This window comes from Leucoraja erinacea, chromosome 1 (assembly GCF_028641065.1).
Source record: "Leucoraja erinacea ecotype New England chromosome 1, Leri_hhj_1, whole genome shotgun sequence".
Classification (NCBI taxonomy): Eukaryota; Metazoa; Chordata; class Chondrichthyes; order Rajiformes; family Rajidae; genus Leucoraja; species Leucoraja erinaceus.
The window spans coordinates 98,837,488-98,854,396 of NC_073377.1; the positions used below are offsets into that span (position 1 = coordinate 98,837,488).

The 16,909-nt window shown below is 38.0% G+C and overlaps 1 protein-coding gene across 1 annotated transcript in view; it reads left to right on the forward strand.

Annotated features, from left to right (window-relative positions):
* The window catches only part of wdfy3 (WD repeat and FYVE domain containing 3), a 287,240-nt gene that overhangs the window by 233,693 nt on the left and 36,638 nt on the right, over window positions 1-16,909 (forward strand). The window contains exons 48-58 of the mRNA XM_055664858.1: window positions 1,152-1,300; window positions 4,239-4,359; window positions 6,512-6,597; window positions 8,579-8,659; window positions 9,839-9,893; window positions 10,324-10,443; window positions 10,948-11,065; window positions 11,622-11,728; window positions 12,830-12,983; window positions 13,890-13,981; window positions 14,882-15,094. Coding sequence (XP_055520833.1) covers window positions 1,152-1,300; window positions 4,239-4,359; window positions 6,512-6,597; window positions 8,579-8,659; window positions 9,839-9,893; window positions 10,324-10,443; window positions 10,948-11,065; window positions 11,622-11,728; window positions 12,830-12,983; window positions 13,890-13,981; window positions 14,882-15,094 — 1,296 coding nt within the window. The remainder of the gene's footprint in view (window positions 1-1,151; window positions 1,301-4,238; window positions 4,360-6,511; window positions 6,598-8,578; window positions 8,660-9,838; window positions 9,894-10,323; window positions 10,444-10,947; window positions 11,066-11,621; window positions 11,729-12,829; window positions 12,984-13,889; window positions 13,982-14,881; window positions 15,095-16,909) is intronic.

Consider the following 16,909-nt stretch of genomic DNA (forward strand, 5'->3'; position numbering starts at 1 on the left):
GTCTGTAAAATAAAACCTTTTGTATCATTTTTGAATTGAATAATAGATGAATTATTATCAGTGACACAATCTGTATACAGCTTTAGAATGAAGCTTTATTTAATGACTCCTTTATAACCAAGGGAACATGTTGCTGCTTTAAACACATGGAATGCAATAATTCAATGCAATGCAAAGGAAACTACATAAATCTTTCACATAGTTTCCATCAGAGAAATATGACTGTTAAGGGAGCACTGATTAAAGGGAGCAAAAGAGAATTGATCATCAAATGTTAGAGCTAAAGATAAGAATAGAACAACTGAATGAACCTTGAAATATGGGTCAATATAAACAACACTCAAAAAGATCTTGTATACTGACCAAACTAATATAAATTAAAAAGATATTTCCCTTTGTTCAACATTGATCAATGCCTATTTCCTTCGCTTCTAGATGCTGCTGCACCCGCTGAGTTTCTCCAGCATTTTTTTGTACATTCGATTTTCCAGCATCTGCAGTTCCTTCTTAAACATTTAAAATTGTTAGCACATTTCACTTTGTTTCTCTTGAAAACAGGATAGGTTCAGTCGTGAGTTCTCAGTGAAAGTATGCCACACTAGGACTAGCTGTCAATTTTTCAATATGATTATCTGGAACATGCGAATTTCCATTTCCATCTCTGGAATGTTCTCTCACGTGACACCTGGAGCTTACAACGAGTGTTTGCTTTTGAATATGGTCTGTATGTAATTAGTTTATGCATATTAATCAGATGGTTAGTTCAACCAGAGAGAACAAAAAAACATTTACCAATGGTAGTTGAAAGTCCTGGAACAGCTCATTGCTTCAATGAATCATACATTTTTGTTTCATTACCTGAGAACCAAGATTTCCTGATGAAATTCAAGCACATTTTTGTTGATGAAATTAACTGTGTATTGTTAATTGTAGATTACTGCCAGTGCTGAAAATCCACGAGAAAAACAAATCTGGAATCTATCCGGAAGTAGGGAATGATTTGTGGAAAGATGGAAATTGTGCATAATGATTAGATATACACCACTTTTAAAAGCTTCAGTATACCAATAATGTTCCAACGTTGCCAGTGTGCATTTATCAAGAGACAATCAATAATGTCATCAGATGACTAAGTTTCAGGTTTGTTTTAGATTCAACATATGTATCGATGTGCTCGAGTACAAGGGCTGGACACCAGTGAAGGGCTCCTCTTGTTTGGGAAAGAACATTTCTACGTGATTGATGGTTTCACAATGACTCTCACCAGAGAAATCCGTGACATTGAGACACTGACTCCAAAGTGAGTATTTTGTTTTGTATGTTAACTCAATCTTCAGTGAAAACATTTAATAGTAATCATAAAAATAGTTTAATCCACCTAACTGGATATGCCTCTCAAATGGATAATGCCCATTTTAACTCTCTTTGACATGGTAATGTTATTTAGCATTTCTCATCTGTGGCTCCCAGGAAAGTTCTACTGGTTACCTGTTGAACACAGTGCCGCCTGCTGGAATTGTGATTCCTGAGTATTCCTGAAGGTTTTAATATGTGACTGATAACTGCTTCATCCAGAAAAGCATTTTATACCTCATCTCCAAAAAACGGGGAAAAACGTAATGATTTATTTGTGAATTTTTATTGCAGCAACTGGGAGATTATGTTTTAATTACTGGAAACTACAGGACCATCTTGGATTATTAACAAGTTTACTAATTTTTAATGTCATTGCTCATTTAGAACACTCTAAGATCAATATTCTATTGATCATAAAACTACAGATAGTTCTGCTGTAACGAATGTTTCTGTAATACAAATTGAATGGAACATGAGTGATGAATTAGGGAAGACAATTTGCAATATGTGGGCCAAATTGATTATAATGCAGTTGTGATCAGGGGCAGAAGAACCATATGAGTTACTTTGGAATTGACAAACCAAAAAAATGTTTTGAAAAAAAATAATTACTTGCACTGTAAATCTGCTGGGCATGTCATAGGGCTCAACTTGCAAGGTCCAACACTTAAACAAGGCAGTCTTTACAAACTCAGTGATGTTTCATTTTATTGGAGAGGAAGAATTGAAAAGTATGTTTTGTGGGATTTATTTTTTAATTAATGATTATTATTTGTTTGAGTTTTTGAACATTCAACATGTTTGACTACTTTGACAGCCAGTTTTACCTAAAGGTATGACATAATGGCTGTCATAGATCTATGACCAAAAAAGCCCTGTGCTCTGGAAAGCAGGAGTGGGCTTAGAAAGTGTCGACAGTTTGCTCCTAGAAAACTTTACTGTTGAACATTGATGTTACCCCCCTTTTTGTCTTTTAGCTGCAATTCTAAATTTATTTTAAATTAACCACGATACACTTCATGTCAAAAGTAGAAATTTAATGCAGGAATATTTTCTTATTCTCTCCAATGCAAGTAAATATTGTTGGTCTTACCTCCAACTTCAGTGATCACACAGGACTTGTCATTTATTTTCATAAATCATGGGCTTACATCAGAACTATCTTGGAATGATATCTTAATGGTGGCATTGTCTGTTCTTCTGCAGCAGTTGGTCAACTTTGGTTGATTATCTGGACTGGGCATGTGAGATGAAATTGTATATTTTTAAAGTTTTTGGAGATCTATTTGTTTTATCTTTCCTCTTGCTGTGTTTTACACCACATACGCTTAATTTGGACATCGCAGAAGCATTAAAAAAATGGAGCATCAGGTGGCCCTTCACACCTCATGCCTGCTGTGTCACTTAGTAAGATCACAGATGATCTTTGCAAAGAGCCAATTAATTGGACTAACTACATATCTTTTGATTCCCTTAGTTAAAAATCTATCAATCTCTGTCTTCAATATACTCAGCGACTGGACCTCCACAGAATTCCAAACATTCAATAACCTCTAGATTTAGAAATTTCTTCCCACCGCTCTTACTTTATGACCCTGTGCAATGCCACAGGCAAAACATTTATCTCAGTACTTTTGACTGTGACTATTTAGTTTTGGAATCGGAGACCACACAAACAAGGTGTTAATCAATGCAAGTTTTATTGTGGACAAAGCAGCTGTTCCAAGCAACGCCCATTGGCAGGCGGCTGCGTCCGCAGCACGGCTCGCAAGTTTCCCTTGGTACCATTTGCGACACAGTCTTGAGGGCAAAGTCCCAACCGCTCGATGCTCCCCAGGCTGAGTTATATGCTTCTCCATCAGCACCATTTCACGGTAACAATTCATGGCAAAATACATGAATTAATAGCAGATTACATCAAAACATACCTGTCTGCGAAATGACATTGCACCAGCTGCTGCAGGATATTCACTCAATGTTACTAGTTAATGCTCCCATTCCTCCTTTTCCAGTAATTAAACTATATCTTTGTGGCCATTCTCTAGGTCCCCTCTATTTTCAATGCTATCCCATTAAACTTTTCCATCCAAGGAATCACTACTCAACATGTTGCATCCTAGCCCTTTCCTTACACTGTGTCTCATGGCTCTAGACAGCTCAGCTAAGGGATACATCATCCGTATACACCTAACCTGTCGAGCCTCATAAGAACTTTGTTCCTTTCAAGGACATCATCTTTCATTCGTCTAAAATCCAGGCAATGTAGACACAGAAGTTCATGTAGAAGGATTCCGACTCCAGTGTCCATTTCCCTCCACGAATGCTGCCTGACCGACTAAGTTCCTCCAGCACTGTTTTTTGCACAGTAAAGACCCAGTCTAATTAACCTCTGCTCACATGACAATATCATTATATATATATATATATTGGTATTCTATATTCTGTGTTTTACCTATGCTCTGCACTCATTGATTGAGGTTAAGGTATGGTCCTGCAATGCCCTCTGCCAACCAATAATTGACACTAACAAGTATATTTTTGTATGAACTTAAATAGCTGCTGTTAACAAGATAATGACCATGGTTGTATATTTAGTACAACTGAGCCAGATTTCATTTGTATCATTGATATTCTGTTCTGGCTATTGTAATGCCCTCTGCAGACATTAATTGAGTTGAGGAATATTAGTAGAATCTAAATTAATTGACAGAACAAAACTTTTAGGAATCATCATCTGCAGCACAATAAAATATTTATGAAGTGTTACTTTTGCTGGTGTTATTAGTTTTTAATAATACAGGTCTAAATGGGAAAAAAATCTTTAATTTAGAAATTCAGTTATATTATGGTATTGGCACATTTCTCCTCTGGTGTTTTTTTAGCATGCATGAGCCTATTATTCCCAGAGGTGCACGGCAAGGGCAGAGTCAGCTAAAGAGGACTTGCAGTAAATTTGCCTATGAGGACATCAAGGAAGTACATAAGAGACGGTATCTGCTGCAGGTATGGATAGTATTTTACTCATATTGTTAAAACTATCAAGATTACTACTATTAATTAAATTCTTATAGAGTCATACAGCGTGGAAACAGGACTTCTGCCGAACTTGCCCACGCCGACCAACATGCTCCATGTACACTAGTCCCATCTGCCTGCATTTAGCCCATATCGTTCTAAACTTATCCTATCCATGTACCTGTCCAAATGTCTTTGAAATGTTGTGTAGTGCCTGCCTCAACTACTTCCTCTGGCAGCTTGTTCCATATATACACCATTCTTTGTGTAAAAAAAGTAGTCTCAGGTTTCTATTAAATCCTTTCCCCCTCACCACAAACCTCTATCCTCTGGTTCTTGATTGCCCCACTCTGGGTAAAAAGGCTCTGTTCATTCACCCTATCTTTTCCCCTCATGATCTTATACACCTCTATAAGATGATGATAGTCCATGGTATCAGAGGGCATATACTAGCATGGATATCAGCTTGGCTGGATGGCAGAAGGCAAAGAGTGGCAATAAAGAGGCCTTTTCTAGTTGGCTGCCAGTGACTAGTGGAGTTCTGCAGGTCTGGGTGCTAGGGCCGCTGCATTTCACTTTGTGTATATTAATGATTTGGATTGGGGGGATTGAAGGCTTTGCGGCCAAGTTTGCGGATGATACGAAAATAGGTAGAAGGGCAGGTAGTGTAGAGAAAGCAGGGACTCGGCAGAAGGATTTGGATAGGTTGGGAGAGTGGGCAGAGAAGTGGTAGATGGAATATTGTTTAGCAAAGTCATGCATTTTGATATTAGGAATAAAGGCATAGATTATTATTTTCACAATAATGGGGAGAGAATCCAGAAATCGGAGGTGCAAAAAGACTTGGAAGTGTTGGTGCAGAATGCCCAAAAAGTTAATCTACAAGTTAAATCGGTAGTAAAGAAAGCAAATGCAATACTAGCATTTATTTCAAGAGGGCTTGCATACAAAAACAGGGATGTATTGCTAAGGCTCTATAAGGCGCTAGTCAGACCGCATTTGGAATATTGTGAGCAATTTTGGGCACCATATCTGAGGATGTGCTGGTTCTGGAGAGGGTCCAGAGGAAGTTTACAAGAATGATCTCATGAATGAGCAGATTAACATGTGATGAGTGTTGGACGCACTGGGCCTGTACTCGCTGGAGTTTAGAAGAATGAGAGGGGACCTCATTAAAACATACAGAATAGTGAAAGGCTTGGATAGAGTAGATGTGGAGAGAATGTTTCCACTAGTGGGACAGTCTAGGATTAGTGGTCATAGAAAAGAATTAATGAACGTTCATTTAGGAAGATGAGGATAAATTTCTTTAGTCAGAGGGTGGTGAATCTGTGGAATTCTTTGCCACAGACGGCTGTGGAGGCCAAGTCAGTGGAAATGTTTAAGGCAGAGATAGATAGATTCTTCATTAGTGCAGGTGTCAGAGATTATGGGGTTAGAAGAGAGAGATAGATCAACCATGATTGAATGGCAGAGGAAACAGAAACATAGAAAATAGATGCAGATTGCAGTAGGCCATTTGGGACTTCAATGTCAGCACCGCCATTCAATATGATCATCCAAAATCAGTACCCCTTTCCTGCTTTCTCCCCATATCCCTTGATTCCGTTAGCCCTCCGAACTATAACTCTCTCTTGAAAACATCCAGTAAATTGGCCTCCACTGCCTTTTGTGGCAGAGAATTCCACAGATTCACATCTCTCTGGCTGAAAAAGTTTTTTCTCATCTCAGTTCTAAATGCCCTACCCCTTATTCATAAACTGTGACCCCTGGTTCTGGACTCCCCCAACATTGGGAATGTTTTCCCTGCATCCAGCTTGTCCAATCCCTTAAGAATTTCTATAAGACCCTTTGGGCCAAATGGCCTAACTCTGCCCCTATCACTTATGATCTTATGAAAATCACCCCTCATCCTCCTGCACTCCAAGGCATAAAGTCCCAGCCTGCTCAACCTCTCCCTACAGCTGAACCCCTTGAGTCCTGGTAACTTCCTCGTAAATCTTCTCTGCACTCGTTCCAGCTTAACAACATCTTTGTTATAACAGGATGATCACAGCTGAACACAATACTCCAAGTATGGCCACACCAATGTCTTGTACAACTGTACAAATTAATATTAATTCTCTCAAATGTCTTTCAGCCTATTGCAGTTGAGGTTTTTTCTGGTGATGGACGAAACTATCTCTTGGCCTTCCAAAAAGGAGTTCGAAATAAAGTGTACCAAAGGTAGGAAGAAATGTTTTGTTCAAAATCTAGGATGTAAAATTATATAGTTAGGGTCGAGTTCAAATGGAAATTTGATTAGTGAAGTTGGTTAAGATGAGATTTGAGGTAAGTAGTTCTGCTATAATGCATGTTTCCATAACATGAATTTGATTTATCATGAGTGATGAATGGAAGAACACCATTTGCATTATGTAGGCTGATTGGCTATAATGCAGTTGTGATTGGAACTGGAGAACCACTTATTAACTATTTTGGAAATTGACAAGCAGAAAACACAAGCAGTCTTGGATTTGAAACTGTAGGCAAGAAAAATAACTTGTTTGCTTGAACACAGCTACTACCTTAACCGCCAATGGCTGTTGAAATTGATAAGCCATCACTTCTATTAATACTTGTGCAACAATCTCTATTAAACAATGTAACATACAGCCTTGAGTATTTTTATTTTGCAGTAACAAAATTAAACATATTGCTATTGAAAATACTTTTATATTTGAAATTCGTGTGGGGGGAACATAACTATTAATGAGAGTCTAAAACACTCTATCCCCTAACCCTTTTTCCCTCATTTCTATAACACAAAGATTTCCTTTGAAAGCTACTATTGCATTATTATAGAACTACCTGTCCAATATAGACTGTTTTCCCTTGATTCAACTGCTTCTATCCAGTTGTATTAAGTAAATTAATACTTTTTTGATTATTAGCGTTACTGCTGTATGTCCAATTTATTTAATGCACAAGGTTATATGAAATACAATAAACCCTCTTGTTTACTGACCTCTTTATAACGGAATTTGTTTACAGCGGCCTTCGCCGCCGACATTACCCCCAGATCACACCGCCTTCCAGGCTGGGCTGCCTATGCCACCCCAAGCCCGCACCACCTCTCCAGCCACTTGCAGGCCTGGTTGCCGTCTCGAGCCTGCAGCACCCCCTTGGCTGCTTCCAGGTTGGACCTATTGCCGCCACTGCTGGCCCACACGGGTTTCATGGCCACTTCCAGGCTGCACGTGCCACTGGCACCACCGCCGACCTTTACTTGCACTCCGGCCGCCCGCGGGCCACACCAATTACTCCACCGATCTTTACCTCTCCTCAAAACCACAACTCACCTGGATATCAGGCCCAGTTCCAGACCAAGAATCTGAAGAATGATCTTGACCCAAAATGTCACCTATCAATGTTCTCCAGAGATGTTATAGACAATCGTTGCAGGAATAGGCCATTCGGCCTTACGAGCCATTCAATGTGATGATGACTGATCATCCCCAATCAGTACCCCATTCCTGACCTCCCCATATCCCCTGACTTCACTATCTTTAAGAGCCCTATCTAGCTGTTGCCTGGCCTTCTGTGTTAGTCCAGCACTGTGTAACCAGCATCTGCAGTTCTTTTTTTCCACTACTTATACAATTATGTCATATTACTGGATAATCCCTTATTCCCCCCTATGATCGTTATAACGAGGGTTTACAGTATACCAAAGGTATAAGGTGATATCTTATTTGCATCTCATTTGCATCTTGCATAAAGTATAACATTTCATAACTTTAACCTTAAGTCTTGGTACAGAAAAGCTTGCAATCAGAAGCCTATTTTTCATTGCTGTACCATTAGTCTCTGTCAAAACTCACAATTTGATTTGTATATTTATAAAGTCCATCAAATGAAAATACTTTTATTGGAAATAAAAGAGAATGTGAAATCCTTTTGGTTCAAAAACTTACTGGCTTTATATTTCTATTAAGAAAACAATGTGTTTACATCATGCATTTAAAATAAATTGTTTCCATGTTTGCAACAATTTGTAATAACAAATTGCTATCTATAGTTTAATTTTACTATGATTTTCTTAAACTTTATCCTGACTAATACTTACCTATTACATTTTTCATTAAAGTTAAATAGCAATCCTTTAAGATGTAATACTGTGGGGAAAGGTAATCATTTAAATTTACTGAATAATATTTGTGCTCAGGTTTTTAGGTGTGGTTCCCTCTTTGACTGATAGTTCCGAGTCAGTCTCTGGCCAACGGCCCAATACGAGTGTGGAACAAGGGTAAGTGAAGCTTATCAAAATGCCAGGAAACTATTTCATTTTTTGCTGAATGCTTCTTCAATGTTTTTTGAGATTATGTCTTAAATCAATGGAGTAGAAATAATTCAGATTTCAACATATAATTCTTCAGTTTATTCTGGCAATTTGGGCTTTGCAAACAGTTATCAATGTCTGACCCAGGTTGCCCTTGAAAAGGTGGTGCCAGCCTTTTTAATTTATATGTTTCTGTTAGGATTTCAGTATATTAATTTATGTGAAAGTAATAGATTTGTTCTCTGATTTTCATGAGCTAATGTTGAAATGTTAGAAACATTCATTGCTACTGGGGGATGACTATTTGCTTTTTAACATTGAACAGCACTATGTAAATAATTACTAAGGTGGTCACTCGAGTGCTCGGACACTTCAGATAGACACCTCATGAGTGTACCGTGAGCAATATTGGCTATGATATTTAAGCTATGACAATAAATGCTGCTTAACTTTATTAAGATGATAGCATGCAAGAGGAACAATCCCACTTCTTAGTGCTGCCATGTTTGCATTAAAACTATTTAAAAAAAAGTTCTGTGTCACTCTGTTAAAAGCACTTTAGAAAATTAAGAGGTTGGGAAATTAGCCTAGTAATTATTTACTTAGCACAAAAGCAGAGATTAAGGAAACACCTGAAAGAAATATTCCTAATTACTAAAAGGATAAAATAATAAACAAGGCGAGATTTTATAATTCATCAGTATTAATCAAATGTAAACAAAAAGTCACAGGGGTAGCTTCCTGATCTAAATAGTGACACATGTAATTTTTTCTATTACAAATCTCAAATTGTGGAGTACAGACGCAAATAAATAAATGATGGGTCTTTGTCCCAAACATTATGGAGAGCTCTGCACCTAGTAAATTTATGCTGAGGCAAGGTTGTAATTAGTGGCCACACTGTGGCCTGATGGTTGTTTGGAAGAAGCTGGGAAAGTCATAGTTCCCAGTCTACTATATCTTCTTCCCAATGGTAGGAACAAGATGGAAGCTTGGCCAGGTTGGTGTTGTATTTCATATATTTGAGGTAGTGCTTCTTATAGATCCCTGTGATGATAGGGAGGTCAATACACAAGATGGACTGGACAATGTCTACTGCTTTCTGTAACAAAATCTACATGTAAACATTTTTATGTTTGTTTGCAGGTCTGGTTTGCTAAGTACATTGGTTGGAGAGAAGTCTGTAACACAAAGATGGGAGGCAAGTAAACAAAAATAATAGCAGGATAGAAATCTTAGCAAAATTGCTTACCAAGTGCAATGATTACATTACACCATCTACTCTGCATCGCAATATAACAAAAGCTAAACTTGCAAAAAATATTTAATTGGACTATTATTATGAAAGTAGATAGTATTGAACACATACTATTTATATGTGACATTAAATATATATAATGAGCACATATTTGTATGGTCTCATATTTTCACATAATTGTATGTAAATATATTTTATTATTATTAAATAAAAAGATTACTTGCCAAATATAATCTTTTGTATGTATAGAATAGGCAATTCCTAATTTCAAGGTTAAACAACATATTTTGAGTCAAATCTGTAAAATCTATGCATGCTGATCTGCGCATGCAACAAAGGTACTAAAGTCATTGTTTTTTTGTCTTTCATTTAGAGGGGAGAAATCAGTAACTTCCAATATCTTATGCATCTAAACACATTAGCTGGCAGATCCTACAATGATTTAATGCAATATCCAGTATTCCCGTGGATCCTGGCAGACTATGATTCTGAGGTATGGGGCTATTCACAGTACTATTACTTGTATTGTTCATGATAGTAAAATAAGTTGTACCTTTTTGAGCTTCAGTAAATTGTTTCATATTTTTTAATTTTATTTAAAATATGTGGGTGTCTCTGACTTGTTCTATTTAATGCAGCTGAGTTTTCGAGGCCACTTCAATTTTAGTTGAGGGTCAACTATATTGGAGGGCAAGCATTATTCCCCAATTTAGTAACTTATTTTGAAATCATTAATGAAATAAATATTTCAAAATAACTTCCCTGTTTTAACATTTCATGTCTATTCTGGAATATAATTTAAATACAGATCTCATCGACCAGTATTATTTTATCAATATTCAATTGGTTAGAGTCCATGAGATTAAGTTTAATTGAAGACTGGCGAATAGTTTTAAACTTGTTCATTTTTCATTCAACCCACCAAAACAATGTATTTCATTCATTTCACAAAAAAATGTAAAATATTATTGATGAGTAATTCCTTTTCTTCATCTAGGAACTTGATCTTACAAATTCCAAAACATTCAGGAACCTGGCTAAGCCAATGGGAGCTCAGACTGAAGAGAGGTTAGCTCAGTATAAGAAACGCTATAAAGATTGGGAAGATCCAAATGGTAAAAATTCCACAATAGAATTATAATTACATGTGCATGCAATATAAGTGGAAACATTTTCTGTACGTTTCTAAATGTTCAATGTTTTGTCAAACTTGGATTTTCATTAACTCCTTTTACTTTATTGATATGGAGTAAATAAATATATTGAATGAACTACGATACGATAGAACTTTATCCCAGGAGGGAAATTAGTCTGCCAACAGTCATAAGACACAACAAGATACATGAAACCGGAAATTAAAATGACGTGGAAAGTCCAGGAATGGGGATGTGCAAAGATTGGGGAGGGGATGTGGGGGTGGGTGAGGGGGAAGGGGAGCCAGTCTACCGCACGACAAGGTGGAGGAGTTGTGCAGTTTGATAGCCACAGGGGAAAAGGATCTACTGTGGCGTTCTGTGCCACATCAAGGTGGAACTAGTCTGTTGCTATCATTAAATAAAATATTTAAAAACACTCGTGCTTTGTAAATTTGAATTTGATGGAATGGGCTATACATTTTATGGACAACTTTTGCTGGTGATTTTGTGTGTAATTTGTATTCTGTTGTTATAGGTGAGACACCAGCATATCACTATGGTACACATTATTCTTCTGCCATGATTGTTGCTTCTTATCTAGTAAGAATGGAGCCATTTACGCAAATATTTCTCCGACTCCAGGTAATTAATGGCAAGCAATTATCAAGTAATTAAGAACATAAGAAATAGCAACAGGAGTAAACTATGTAGCTCTTTGTGTTTGCTGTACCATTTATTAAGAATATAAGAAAGTAAGAGCAAGAGAAGAGCAACAGCTGCTTCAAACCTCCCTGCCATTCACTTCTATCCGCCCCAAGTCTCATCTCTTCTATAACAGTTCTCCTTTGCCAGTAATTTCCATATCTTTCAAAATTGTATTTACTTCCTCTTTAAACACCTCCAACAGTCAAGCTCCACAATGCTTTGGGGTGGAAAACTCCAGAGATTCACCACCCTCTGTGAAAAGATGTTCCGATACACACTGTTTAAAATGACTGCCACCTAATCTTATAAATATGTTCCCCCTGTTTGAGATTCTCCCAGCTGTGGAAACATCTCAACATCTTTCCTGCCTTGCCTCTTACGGGTCTTATATGTTTCAGTAAGATTACACTCTTTCTAAATTGCAAGCTCTAGTTTCTACTGTTTTCAAAAGATCATGACTGATCTTTCATCTTGGTTCCACTTTCCATTAGTAACCCAATATTCCTTGATTCTTATAACATCCAAACGAGTCCATCAATCTTGAATGTAGTCGGAGATTGAACTCCCACCATTTTACAGATTCATTATTCTCTGGGCTAGGACATTTCTTCTCATCTCAGTTGTGAATGGCTGTTCCATTATCTTGAAGCTGTGACTCAGATTTCTCACCCCCAACCCCTCCAAACAGAGGAAACATCATATCTGCATATTCCTGTCATGCTCCATGAGCAATTTGTGTATTTCAGAGAGAGCAACCTCTTTCTTATCATATGCAATATTCTTTGTGTCGCCTCATTAGACAGATCCCCACACCAAGAATCAATCTGGCAAACCTTCAGTGCACTATGTCTCTATTGCAACTAGGAAGATGAAACCTGTATATAGGTGATGTGTTATCAGCACTGTATAACATTTTGGTAACAATTAAAGCTGCCACCTTTAGGTAAATGTATCTGGGTTTCAATAAATGAGGGAGAATAACTTCTTTTGAATTCCTGAATTTTTGTCATGTTGCTTACTTGTGTATTCTTCTCTCAGGGTGGTCATTTTGATTTAGCTGATCGAATGTTTCACAGTGTTCGAGAGGCCTGGTACTCGGCATCAAAACACAATATGGCAGATGTGAAAGAACTCATTCCAGAATTCTTTTACCTTCCAGAGTTTCTCCTAAATTCCAACAACTTTGATCTTGGTAAGACTGTTTGAACAGTTCATAAAGGTTACAGATTAATCTATTCTATACTTTTTTTAGAGTTTTCAAGCCTCCAGTCCATCTGAGCAGAGCTTCTTAAAAAGGTTGCAAAATGAATGAATTTTCCATTTATAAATAACCTTATCATACCAAGGTGTTGTACTAATTAAGTATTTTTAGAAGTCATCACAATTGAAATTTATAAAAATGTTGCTATTATGCACAGCAAGAACCGAATAACCAGATAATCTTAATTTTGTAGTTAGTTTTTATTCCTGGGAAAATCCAAACTCTAGCAGGAAGGCTAACTGATTTCAGTGGCTGTTATGCAATTCTTTCAGTTAGAACTGCAAACATAATTGTGAGTTTTCAGCATTATTAGAAAGCAGTTGAATTGTTTAAGGAAATCGTACGGTCGCATAAGACCTTGGACAAGGTTGTGAAGCGTCATTAGTATTAGAGAACCATTGATTTTTCACAAGGTTTTCATCATCTTTTTAACCTCATGCTGGTTGTGATGGACTGCATTTTAGGGTGTAAATGTAAGTATGTTCCATAGTAATGGGAGCACTAATCTTTCCAATGTATTTCAAGTTGATAATGCCTGATATTACCTGCATTTCACCTCTCAGCATCGCCCTGAGTGAATATTCCACGATCTGACAGTTCTAATGAGCTGAGGGTTTTGATGGAGATTGCAGGCTTTGAGTTTCCATTCACGACAGACAGAGAATTATTACACGTGTGTCCTGAAATTCAGAAGGTCCTTATAGATCACTCCATACTGCAGTCTTTGGTCATAGAAATGCTTCTGTTGTTATTGTATGATATGAGTAAACGCAGGCAGTGGACATTTTTATTTACAAATAATAGATTTGCTCAACATTTGTGTTCTTCCACATCTAGGTTTTAAGCAGAACGGCACAAAATTGGGAAATGTGTTGCTACCACCATGGGCAAAAGGAGACCCAAGAGAATTCATCAGAGTTCACCGTCAGGTAAAGTATTGATGTTTCTATTTAGTATCTAGGACATGTGCAACTTCACACTGAAGTGTGTCGGAAGGAGCTGCAGATGCTGGTTTACACCGAAGGTAGACACAAAAACCTGGAGTAACTCAGCAGATCAGGCAGTATCTCTGGAAAAAATGAACAGGTGAAACATCATCTATTCCTTTTCTCCAAAGATGTTGCCTGGCACATTGAGTTACTCCAGATTTTTGTGTCTGTCTTCACACTGAAGTTGGACGTTTCACAGTATTGACGTGGTTTATCTAGTTTTCATTTAAATCTGAACTTCATTTTGAAACAATTGACCAATGTGCATTTTTTGGTCAGATACTATTAAGCATATAAAAGGAAATAATGGAGAGCTGAATTATTCCATGCTGGCTTTCTTTGTCACATTATACTGGTCCCCAACCTATCTGTTTGTTTGGTAATTTTGCCTGTTTTAATCTAGGATGATGATTGAAATTACTTTCAATATAAATTCAAGGAAACTGGTGTTTCAATTCTAGTTCTGGAGAACAACAATGTTCAGCATCTCTATATAATCAGTTTTGATCCAGTGATTCTGATTAATTTTCTTGTGGAAAACTAATGCATCTTGCATGGAATTCTCCCGTCTATTGACGTGGCCCTTACAGCCTTAGTTACTGCAGCCTGTGTGTATTTTCTTCATAATTTCCTAATCCAAAGAGTAGGCATTTGGAACAAGCACATTAAAAAAAATCTACAATATAACATCATGTTCCCTAAATTTACTGGCTTTCTTTATTATTTAATAAAAATCTTTAGTTATGACAAATGAATATTGCTATATTAAAATATGCAGACTTTACTGGACTTGATTAATTATATTTCGTACTGTAATTTAGATGTATCCTTGTGTTTCAGGCACTGGAATGTGACTATGTCAGTTCACATCTGCACGAGTGGATCGACTTGATCTTTGGATATAAACAACAAGGTGTACCTGCAGTAGAAGCTGTCAATGCTTTCCATCATCTCTTTTATGAAGGGCAGGTCGACATTTATAATATCAATGATCCTCTCAAAGAAACTGCAACAATTGGGTTCATCAATAATTTTGGACAGATTCCCAAACAAGTAAGCACTGTATATATTCGGCATTTTACATTGCTAATGTGATAAATACATGTTCAGAAGATACTGAATTTTATGTTCTAATGAGGGAATATAAGAATATATACGAGATTCCTTTCTTCCCATGTATATTCTCTCGATGAGATCTTAATTGAACTTTTCTGGTGTTACTCTGAAATGACCCTCCTGTTATGGTTGAAGTTTTGGGTCTGCGCTGGTACTACATCATGGAGATCTACTGGAGATTGGTGGTTGAGTATATTGAGAATATAAGCACAATCTTGTCCACATCACATATTAGACAGTGAATAAATTGCAAAACACCAAACCCTGACCCTTACAGTCAGGCTCAGCCAATCCAACATTTTACTGACATTCTTTCCATCCAGACACGACAAATTTAAATTAATCTAAAATTCTGCTGCTAGTCTGTTTATCTGTCTTTGAATATTAATTTCCTCTTGTATTGAAATCTCTTTTTGGTTTAGCCCTTCCATTTTTCTCGAACTTTTATAACCCTTCAAGAGCTCAGCCAGTGTAATTTTTTTCCCATCTCTCCTCTATCCTTTACTGAATAACAGTTATTCGCTAATCAAGAGACCAAAGTACAGTTAACCCCTAAGACATTAAACTTAATTTGGCTGAAATACCATCCAAGTGTTGTAAACCACTAATTCTAAAATTAATCTTGCCTTACGCACGACAATCATAATGCATGTATATGCTAATCCTATTTCCCTGCATTAGGCCTGTATCCCTCTGTGACTTCCCTATCTAAGTACCTGTTCAAATAATCTTTAAGCACTGTAATTGCACAGTACCTGGAAACAAAGGGGAAGCCTCCATTGTGTCCGGAAACATGGCCAACGGGCAGGACTTCAGGTCAGAATGAAGCTCAGGGGACTTCGGCCCCCTCTCCCTACTATCCTACTGGACAATGTACAATCCCTTAAAATCAAAGTGGAGGACTTAAGGGCAAGGCTGCTTTATCAAAGGGAGCTGAGGGAATGCTCTGTGTTCTGTTTCACAGAGACATGGCTCACCCCCAGCTCCCCAGACTCAGCGGTCCAGCCTGAAGGGTTCTCCATCCACCGTATGGACTGTACACTGGTATCTGGGAAAGGGAGAGGAGGGGACGTCTGCCTCATGGTCAACTCTGCGTGGTGCTCAGACGTGGCAGTCCTGTCCAACTCCTGCTCTCCACACCTCGAACATCTGGCGGTGAAGTGTCGTCCCTTCTACCTTCCAAGGGAATTCACCTCCATCATCCTGACCACGGTCTACATCCCACCCTAGGCAGACGTCCGTCTGGCACTGGAGGAGCTGCACGCCGTGGTCAACAAACAACAGACGTCTTACCCCGAGGCATTTACCACCATTGCTTCAATGGGAAATCACTCCCTAACTTCAACTGTCTCCTGCTGCAAGGACCAAAACCTCGACCACTGCTAACACCACTCAAGAATGCAACGCTCTATCCCTCACATTTTGTAAACGACCATACTGCCACAGCAGCAATTAAAGAGCGACTTCAGAGGCGATTACAGAGCTGGTCGGGGGGGGGGGGGGGGGGGGGGGGCAGAGAAAACTCCAGGACTGTTTGGAGTCTAGACTGGGAAATGTTTAAGAACTCGGCAACGGACTTGAACAAATACGCCACGGACTTCATTAAGAAATGTGTGTAGGACTGCATCCCCATCAAAACATTCCGAGTGTTTCCCAATCGGAAACCTTGGATGAACTTTGAGATCCGCACTCTTCTGAAGACCAGACACAGGGCATTCATGTCTGATGATACAGTGGTCTACAAGAAATCCA